General features: G+C 39.2%; 1 protein-coding gene across 1 annotated transcript in view; it reads right to left on the reverse strand.

The window, feature by feature from the left end:
- EP300 (E1A binding protein p300) overlaps nt 1-10829 on the reverse strand; it is a 64122-nt gene extending 53293 nt beyond the window's left edge. The window contains exon 1 of the mRNA XM_010830248.1: nt 10430-10829. Within this exon, the coding sequence (XP_010828550.1) occupies nt 10430-10523 (94 nt within the window). The 5' untranslated portion in view covers nt 10524-10829. The remainder of the gene's footprint in view (nt 1-10429) is intronic.
- Between the last annotated feature and the right edge of the window lie 6 nt (nt 10830-10835).

The raw sequence follows: 10835 nt of genomic DNA on the forward strand, positions 1-10835 counted from the left end.
ACTGTCCTGGAAACCAGGTTCCAAGAAGGCAATGTTCGTGGTGTTCCATGCTTGAGAGAGAATTCACTGAATATAGATAACAGGAGATAGTTGGTGGTCTAAGTTAAGAGCAGTGAAGCGCATAAGCCAGACTGCAGTGGACTGAGAAATAGGAAGTTAAGATAGTAAATGACAGAGAGAACTTTTTCTAGATACTAAGGTGAGCCTCTAACATATTTAATTTGCTGACTCCCCTTTTTCTTTGATTAGAAATGTATAAATCTGAAATTTATCCCATTACCTTTAAAGTATCCCATGACAAACACTGTAGGATAGTATCACGAACAACTTGAAAGTCTTATCCTGTAAGATGTTTCCTGCTTACTTTTCAAAGTATCAACCGATCAACATCAACAGCAGGCTGCTTCTATCAAATAGTTTATTGACAGGTTTCCATATACAGTTCTCAGATGCTCAAATACAAAAGAACTTTGAGTAAAATGCTTCTTTGGGACTTCCTTGGAGGTCCATGGTCCATCGCTTCCATTGCAGCGGGCTTGTTTCAACCCTGGGTTGGGGAAGTAAGATCCCAAATGCCAGGCGATGTGGTAAAAAATAATGTTTCTTCACCTGAGTATACATTCAGTCCAAACATGGTGGCACAAAATGAGCCGAACAGGACAGATTTTAATCTGGTTTGAAAAGCTTAGCATAATACATTAGGTTCAGCCAATGGACCGTGGATAAGAAATGTGACAATTTAAACAAAAATGAATTTGGACTGAACATGTAGGAAACTAGTGTTGAGTCAAAACACCCTTTCATTCTTACATTCTGATTCTGTAGATTACCCTTGGTGTCTTCTCTATTTCTGTGGTCCTCACAGCAGATTTAACTGTATCATCTCTTGTACAATAAATACTTAGCTGAGAAATTGGGCAGACATTCACTACTGTGAAATATATAACTGAAGTATAACTTTCAAAATTAGGATTACTAACAATATAATCCCAAACAGTGGATTGTCTGAGTATAAAGAAAAGTTTAAAACTACAAACTAGGATGCAAAACTGAAATAACGTTGGCTCAAAATCTAATTCTACTGCATAAGAGAATCTCTTGCACTTACTAATTTTTTTCCCCATTTAGAAAGTTCAAACTTTATTTGCTGAATAAACAGGCTTATTTTTTATACTTCAGGTAAGCTGAATTCAAATAAAAACTCAGTTCTCTTAAACTGTGTACATTAAGCGAAATACCTGTACAAATTATTCTAACACTAGTCAATTTGCAAGTATCTGCTCAAAAGACAGAATCTATCCATCCACTCCTTTAAGCTAGCTTTCTCTGTGATATTAAAGGACTTCCCTGGTGATATTAAAAGTGCCTTTAAATTAATGTACAATCCAGATCTCAAAACCTTTCTTTCATCCCTGTGGTGGGGCCAGATGACGAGTAGGAATGGGACAAGTTAAGAGTGGAGAGGAACTGAGCCACAGCAAACTGAAGGGGAGCCAGGTGAGTGACGAGGTGGGCAGAGAGCTGAGGTTTTAAAAAAACAGGGATTGGAGATGAAAGTCAAATCTACAGAACTTTAATAATTCTGAAAACGGTTTGGCTAGATATGAAACTATCAATCTCACAAAGATCTCTCCTTAATGGTTTGGGGCACTTCTATTCTTAAATTAACTCAGCTGTTTTGGGTGCTTAAAAAAGCACAATGTTGGCCTTTAAAATCGAGGCAATTTTGTAAACTTCATGATAGGTAACTTCTATTCAGTACTGTAATTCGTAAGTATTTTAATACTCTGTAGATGAAGCAGAATTAATCTAACCATAAAAACCCACCTGTCAAGGAAAAGATCACAGACACTCAAAACTACAATACTGAGCTTAAAGGAACACTAAAAAATGTAATGAAATATTCACAGTTGGTGTTCCGTGGTGGCTCAGTGGTAAAGAACCTGCCTGCCAAAACAGGAGACATGGGTTCAATCCCTGATCTGGGAAGATCCCACAACTAAGCCCATGCACTGCAACTACCGAGCCTGTGCCCTAAGAGCCCAAGAGCCACAGCTACGGAAGCCCATGCATGTGCACCCCAGAGCCTGTACTCTGCAATAAAAGTCACTGCAATGAGAAGCCCACACACTGCGACTAGAGAAAAGCCTTTGCAGCAACAAAGACCCAGCACAGCCAAAAATTATATATATATAAAAAAAAAATCCATGCTGGAGAGACAGGTAAGACTTCTATTACTTTACGAAACATCTGTTTCGTAAGATACAAGTTTGATCAAAGACGATAATCAATATTAAGTTTTATAGGATCATACAGCTATGCATGTTGGCTGGTGCTGAATTTCGAAAGCCAACAGGCAAAAGCACGTATTAATTTTCAAAATATGCATTCTTAACAGTCTTGCAACCATGACATCAAAAGGTGTACCTATACTTTGCAAAGTGACTGACCTGAAGTTTTATTCTTAACCCTAACATATTTATGATATTTCTTGGTGTGAAATTAAAAAGATGAGGACACTATTATTTTCATTTCAATAAATACCCACTTTACCAATCAACTCAATTACATGTTTATATTAAGCCTAAACAGCATGCTAACATAACTACCACTGATCATTTCTTGATTTTGAGTATAGTAACATGTTATGAGAAGCTTTGCTCTGAGGGCTGGATTTGTTTGCCTAATTGGAGTTTGTTCCAAGGGAATGCCTAGGGGACTCCTAGAGAAGCTATCATACTCTTTTCTTAAAAAAAAAAAAAAAAAGCCTCCTAGAAACTGTACATCTGTAAAGAAAAAGAGGAGCATGACTTTTTTTAATCAGCTGTATTTTCTACATGTATGACAAACAACTGGTAACAAAACTTGGATCTTAAGAAAATAAACAATTCACTTTGAAAATTACAACTTACCAAAACCCTCAAAGACAAAAGATATGTGCACGTCCAAGAGATAAACGACAAACCCTAGGTCTTCCAGCCATTAGGTTCTGTCGCTGTTACCGATTCCGTACAAGGCTTCTGGAACTACTCTTCCCCTGACCATGCCACTATTCTCATAAAATGTTTATCCTGATGGTGAGATAAATGTCAAATTCCTTAGCATATTTCTGTCTTTTTCAAAATAGGACCCTAACATCCTTTCCCATCTGTCGCCTATGAAAACATTCCACCATATAGTCTGTGTTCCGGTCACACATAAACCACTTATGTTTGTTCCACCTGAAATACCATTCCAACTTTCCCTACTTCTTGTTTTTTGTTTTTTAACTGGCCCATGCGGTTTGCAGGATCTTAGTTCCCTGCTGAGAGACTGAACCCAGGCCCTTGGCAGTGAAAGTGCAGGAGTCCTAATTCCCAACTTTCCCTACTTCTAAGAAAAGGTAGGTCATGCTCTCCTACCCTTATTCAAATATACATTTCCTCTATGAAGTTTTTCCCCTAATACTTCAAACCCATTCTGTCAAAAATAATCCCTGGACTTACCTGGTGGCACAGTGGATAAGAATCCACCTGCCAGTGCAGGGGACACAAGTTCGATCCCTGGTCCAGGAATATTCCACATGCCTCGGAGCAACTAAGCCCACATGCCATGATTACTGAGTCTGTGACCCACAACTGCTGAAGCCCACTCAACCTAGAGCCAGCAAGTAGCCAACTACTGAGCCCGTGCACCTAGAGCTTGTGTTTCCCAACAAGAGAAGCCCGTGCACCGACAGAGAAGCCCGTGCACTGACAGAGAAGCCCCCGTTCCCTGCAACGAGAGAAAGCCTGCCTGTAGCAACAGAGACCCAGTGTGGCCAAAAATAAATAAATATAGCAGCTATACATGTCAAGAAAGAAATAATCCCTATCCTCTGCCTTCATCTAACCCATTTTAACAACTTGTATCAGAGTATAACTTATGGGAAAACTGTGTAGATATGTATACCAATTCCAGCAGATTCTAAAGGCTTTGAAACCAGACACTGCACCTTGCTTCATCTTTATGTGCGAACACTTATAACTCGGTAGGCAGTCAATGTTTGTTAGCTGAAATGAAAAGTTTTCCAAATGAAAATAGTGACTACTCAATTCAGGAGAATTGCACAACTTCAAAATGTGCAAAACTTAACTCATCAAAACCCTTCCCCCATCCATACCCACACACATCTCTTCCTATGCTTGCTGTCTCAGTAAATGACATCCTCATCAATCCTGCTGTCCAAGCCTGAAATCTGGGAATTTCCCTCTCTGGCAATATCCTGACATTTAATTAATCACCAAGCTCTGCTGACCACCCATGCCCCCTCAAACCTCACTTCTTTTCATCTACTAATCCGGGCCACTCTCATCACAGCTGGAATTCTGAAACAGTTATCTCACTGGTCTCCCTATTTTCTCCTTTTCCTTTCCAAACCATTCCTCATTTGTCAATCATCTAAGCCTTAGACTCTAAGGTACAATTCTGTCTATACATTTAAAAAAGCTAAAATGGAAAGTCTAAACTCTAGTAAGTAGTAACGCCAATAAGTCCTGTATGACTGACCCCTTGCTAACTTATGCAGTTATATTTCTTGCTGTCCCCCAACTAGATGACATGCAAAGATTCCCTGACAGACCAGACTCTTCTCCTTAACCTGGGTTCACTCTTAGCAGCCCTGTCTATCCTTCAAATCCCAAGATCAGATTCCAGTTTCTTCAAAGACAGCCACCAGAGCAATAGTAGCTACAGGTTAGGTACCCCCATTTCTCCCACTGTACACTGTACTTCCCAAATACAATACTGGCCCCATCAGACTTGAATGTTGTTCTCCTCCCCTTATCTGCAAACCCCAAGAAGGAAGGGTCCATGACTTTCTGGATTACCACAATATTCCTCATTCTGAGGATAAATGCCTAGCACACAGAAAATGTTGGTCCAACACAGGACAACTAACTGGCAGACTGTCAACTCTTTTAAACTAGTATTTTTCAAATACTAGTCATGAGCCACAAGCCATGGTGGGTCATGAAATCAATGTAGTGGATCACAACCACCACTTTTTAAAAAAATAAAATGCAACAGAAAATATCAGAGTAGATCACAAGAAATAAGCAGGATAAGTACTGTTTGTTCACTTGCTGAGACAGGGTCTCTGGTTCTCCATATAAACTGTAGTTCTTATTGGGTGTGGCCAAAAATACTGAAAAGCTGTACCCTGCTCCTTCTACTTTTCTTCCTCCTCCTTTAAGAAAGTTTTAAAATCCAGATAAATAAAAAATGCTCAACCACACGATTCTTTAGAAAAAAAGACATTCTTACCTTGAGCATTTCCAGTAAGAACAATCTTTCTTAACTGCCTTCAATATGTGACAGTGTGTGTGTGTGTGTGTGTGTGTGTGTGTGCACATATATACTCTTAAATCTCTGCTGCCATATTATATTCTCAAAAAACTTCACATTTGAGTAGATGATGGATAGGCTAACTCTGCACCATAAGCCTTACTTTTAAGACTACTCTCTCATTATCTTTAGCCAACCTATCTGTATATCCATTAAAAAACATACCTAGAACTGCTTTTGTGGGGTATATTTAGCAGTAAGGTTAAAAACACTTAATAAGCTCATGCTATATTACAGCAAGCACCACCCTAAGCGTTTTTAATATTTATTTATTTCATTTAGTTATTTGGCTGTGCCTGGTCTCAGCTGCAGCGTGTAGGATCTAGTTCCCCAACCAGGGATCGAACCCAGGCTGCCTGCATTGGGACCACAGAGTCTTAGCCAGTGGCCCACCAGGGAAGTCTCTATTCTAAGCATTTAATAAAGAGAACTCTCATTTACTCCTCACCACAATCCTACACATTGGGCACTACAGGTGAGGAAGCTGAGACAGAAAGATTAAGTAACTGGCCTAAGGCACACAGTTAATAAAGGCAGGCCTGGGATTTGAACTCCGCTAGTTAGACTCTAAAACCCATTCTCTCAGCCACTCACTTTCCCAGTAGTGTACATTTCACTTTTTTCCCTATTAGTCAAAATTTACATTCTCAACTAAATTACTCCTAATTGACGTTGGGGGCATTTATTTTAAAAAATGTACATTCAAAAACAAATGATATCCAGATTGTTCAGAATAGGCCTTAAAAGCTCAGTACTTATTCTCTTAAATCTTTTTCAAGAACTGAGCAGTAATAAAAAACTTTCCCATTAAAATTTTAGAAGAAAACTACTATCCATCTAATTAAAAAAAAATCATCTGCAATAGCCAATGTTTTAAATATTTTACACGTGGCATAATTTAAGTTTCAGCTTGCCCATTAATTTCTCTTAATGCCTTGCCATACGGGGGGGAAAAAATATCAACTTCAGAAATTCTCAAAGGAGGAAACCTTAAAATTTAAATCACACCAAACAAGATGTCTTATTTTTCCATTAATTGTTGGGTGTAAGAACTGGCAGAATAACTCTTGAATTGTTTTTGTAAATATACCAGGAAGAAGCTTTTTACACTCCCACTTGTATCTGCAACATTCTTCCTACTCTCTTTCCTATTTACCGCTTACTGTTCTTACAAACCCACTATGCACTAATATTCAACTTTTTGTTTTAATTCCCCTCCGTTTTACAGAACAGACTAAGGAGAAGGTTCAAAAGCAAAGTAAAACAGAAAACAATGCCAAAAGGCAACCAAGGCAGAAACCCTTTCCTCCCTCCCCTTCATCCAATCGCTGGACATGGCAATGCATTTCTTACCTCCACAAAATAATGTGAACTCCAGCTGAAAAAGGGAACCCTACTGTAACACACACAAGATTTACAACTTAACGTCATCTTATCTTACTATCAACCACAGACAACTTTCTGGGAGCCTTATAAATGAACTTACAAAGTCTTAAGAATAAGCAATTGCCAGAGTTTAAGGCACTTAAAATGTTTTGAAATTTAACTTAACACAAGGTCAGCAATACTTTGCTGGACTGAACAGCCATAACTCAAAAACTTCAGAAGCAGAACTCTCAAGCAAACCTTCATGCCCCCAAAATAAAATTAAAACATAGTATCACCGGTGTAAGAGCTAGAAAGGAGAGTCTCCAATCAAAAATATTTTCTTTGATGATAAACCACTAAGACACAATGGTGTCCTGAGAAAGAAACAGACATTTAAAAAATCCTTGCCACACACACAAAAAATCCATTACGTACCATAATCTAGTGTTCAAATGCAGCTATAGCTGTCCTTTGCCTTCAAAATGAAAACGGGCATAAAATCCAAGCTAATTCTGACACAGAGTACACGCAGAGCCACAAAACTGTATCAAGACCAGAAAGAGCCTACTAAACATACCAGATCATGCTGTCATGCCTCTTTCCAGACTCTGGCCATACAGCATCCAATGTACACAAAGCAGTGCTAGAACACGTCCAGTGAGCAATGAAGGCAACGCATCATCCCCATCTTTCCCGCCACTCAAGGTATTACCAAAACAGGTTCAAGAAATATTTGTAGGACTTACATATTAACTATTCTGGTCAATAATTTTACCAAAACAATTTTTTTTACAAATGCTTTTATGATGTAGGGCGGTAACAGATGTGGTAGGACAGAAAGCCATTTGATTTCTCAAATAATTCTGATCTAACCATACCAAGTTACGTAAAAATTTCAATGGATCATGTGCGAATATTGAGACAAGACCATAAAGATGCAAAAGCTGTAATTCTCTTTCTCCTCATTTTGACATGTAAAACTTGAACTTAATTCAAGCTACTACAATCAACCTGGAAAATCTTTTAGAAGAATCTCTGAGAATTAAATAAGTCATTTTCATTCTGCATCAGTGGATAACCTTAGAAGTTCAAATTTGGAGATTAAAGCACTAATTCTGTTTTGTAATGCTCTAGCATGTCAACCCAATTGTGTTCCAACTTTCTTCCCTATAAAACTGGCACATGCAAACACTCTTGGCAGGTACACGTACACTATTAAAACTGCAAGCCTCAACCATTTAAAAAAAGTTTCTGGAGTCTAGAATTCGGGGATCATTTTGAACAGTTCTAGATAAAATCAATCAGTTAAGTACTGAGGCATAATTTACATTCACATTTATAAACTACCTAGGGTGGCAACTCTAAAAATTCAGAAGTTACAAGTTTAAAATGTAAAGTTTTAAAGAGTGAAATGTTTCTATTAAAGTTACCTGCAAACTTAAAACTACACCGTGCTGGATGTAAAACAATCAATCGATAGAAATACAATGGTGCCCAATGTGAAGTTCACAGGGGGACGGTATATCCTTCCTCCAGCCCCAATCAAAAAATCCAGACTGGTTAGGATTAAAAATTAGATACCAAACAATTCCTGGATTAGAATCTTAAGTGGGGCGGGGCAGGGGTACAAAAATCAATCTTCACTACAAAATTTAGAGTAAAGTAATTAAGATAAACTCTTAATACTAAGACTGAGTTAAATCTCAATGTTGAGCAATTTTTTTTTTATATAAAAACCTACTTGATACATTTAGTACTCTTACAATTATTCACAGGTATTTAAAGTAGCAAAACAGTTTCTGTGTATAAGTCAGGTGAAACACTACCAAAGTAAGTTAAAGTTACCAAGTACACAGATCAACCTGAACAGAAGTATCTGAACAACAGAGCAGTCTCCTTTCAGGCCTTGCAGTACTCCCAAGACTAAACTGCTTAAATGAGGAATTGGCAAAATAGTACAGGTAAAAAGTTTTCTTTACAATATCCCCAGTCACTGGCTAACTCAAATCTATTACCATATTACACAAAAACTAATCAGCAAAAACTACCACAGTACACAAAAACTAAAGAAACAACACACAAATCTACAGGTGGAAAATGAGTCTAAAGTTAAGGTGAAAGTCGTCCCGAGCGACATTTTAATAAGCGCAAAGGAATACGATACTCAATACGTGTAGGAATTCTGAGGGAAAACACAGGTTAAAAAAAATAATCCCTGAAGACTACAGAAACTTCAAGGAATGAGGACAGATCAAAGTTCATGTACTGTCAATGTTACAAGCCTGAAGCAGAGGAACTCTGCAAAAATCCTCAATCTTTGCAGGTTATCTTAAACTCAGGATACATCTTATAAAAGCAAAAAATCCACAGCATTTTGCCATATCCTTACCTTTTCACCCACTGAAAGGAAACCTACTTAGAACCGCGCTTAGAAGTTCTCTACAAACTCAGAGGGTACATTTAACTCCATTATGCACTATCACTGGCAGATGGAGGGATGACGTCGAGCCTGTTTTCTCAGGGTGTTAAAGAGATGCTCCGTAGTAAAGGGGAACATCTTGTAGACTGTCAGATGGCCAGCCATTCTTCGTCTTCATTATCCTGGCACCTCAAACAACTATGACAAGCCAAAGAGAAGGTCGGTGCCCATCAGGATAGCACCAAACTCACTGTGAGAAGGGAATGATACAAGTCTCATTTCTCTTGACAAAAGGCTGGTCCACAACTGAGTGAAGTAAAAAATTTGAAGTTTTTTTAAACTGCAATCTGGATCCCCATACATTGTTTAAAGTGTAAAAAGACAAAACCCACAAATACAAAACTTAACACACATTTTAAATTCTTCTATGATCAGTTTATGTGGGCAGTTCTTGATTGGGACTCTTTCAATATCTAGTCTTGATTTCCAAGTATATAACTCCATAGAATCAGTTAACCCCCCAACTCTTCCCAAAAAGAAAGTAACTACAAATTGCAAAGAAAATGCCTCTGCTCTCTTCCAACCTAAAACCCCAGAATTTCAGACATTTTGGTCTGGCACCAAAGAAATGAGAGAGATAAAATGAACTGCGCTCCATATTGATTTTTAAAGCAAATAAGGGGGCGGAGGGAGCTAGGAATGGTTAGTAAAATAATTCATACCAAATTTCAAGTTTGACGTTTAACTTCACATCAAGCCTGAAATCCTGGATCTCACACACACAAACAAGTAAAACCAAGAATTTTTACACCTTCATCCTCAACAGAAAATCCTATGCAAAATGGAATTCATGAAGAGTAGTAGAAAGTAGAAGAAACAGGACAAGTAACGATCAGGAAGAAAGAATTCATAATTCCTCACTTAACCACAAATTACAACTAAAAGTGCAAAAAAAAAAAAAAAGCCCTTACAACTCAAATGCACTAGCATTTCCAAAATTAAACTGCATGATAACGACAATAAAGGCCATTTTTACAGCACCACTCAAGAGCCCTAATTCCAGAACACACATCGATATGACATAGTGTGGCAACGAATGTTTAGGAAGCAAAGAAAATGGTTCGGCTACTGGACGCCTTCGATCAGCTCATTCAAACACCTTTAAAATCAATCAAGAGGCAGAGAACTAGGAAGAGAGAAGAAAATATGGACGAATAAAGGTGCAGCGAGCAGAAAAGACTGAGGAGGAGGTGGAAGGCCAGGGCTTCAGAGACTAACCTGTGCCATCGCTGGCGGACGCCGAGAGGGCCGGAGATGAGAGTTTAGGCCGCTTGGCTGAAGGCGGCCCCGGTTCCACGACATTCTCGGCCATTTTTAATTCTTTCGGAGACACGGGCGAGGAAAAGGAGAATCCTCGGGAAATCTCTTCTTCAGCCCGGGGTCCCCGCCCGGATCCCGGGGGTGGGCTTAGGGGGCTCCGCCGGCCCCCGAAGGGGGTGGGGGGAAGTTCCTTTTTCTCTCCGCCGGATCGCGGTGGCTGAAGAGGGATGTGGACTCGAGAGAAAAGGTAGGGGCAAGTGCGAGGGGCCGGGCCTGGGCCCGGAGGAGGGCACAGGCACACAAATGCGCCGAGCGCGTCCGCTGCGGCGAATCCCGGAGAACTCGCGACTCTAGAGGCGCAGTC

Source organism: Bison bison, unplaced genomic scaffold (assembly GCF_000754665.1).
Source record: "Bison bison bison isolate TAMUID 2011002044 unplaced genomic scaffold, Bison_UMD1.0 scf7180017858886, whole genome shotgun sequence".
Classification (NCBI taxonomy): domain Eukaryota; kingdom Metazoa; phylum Chordata; class Mammalia; order Artiodactyla; family Bovidae; genus Bison; species Bison bison.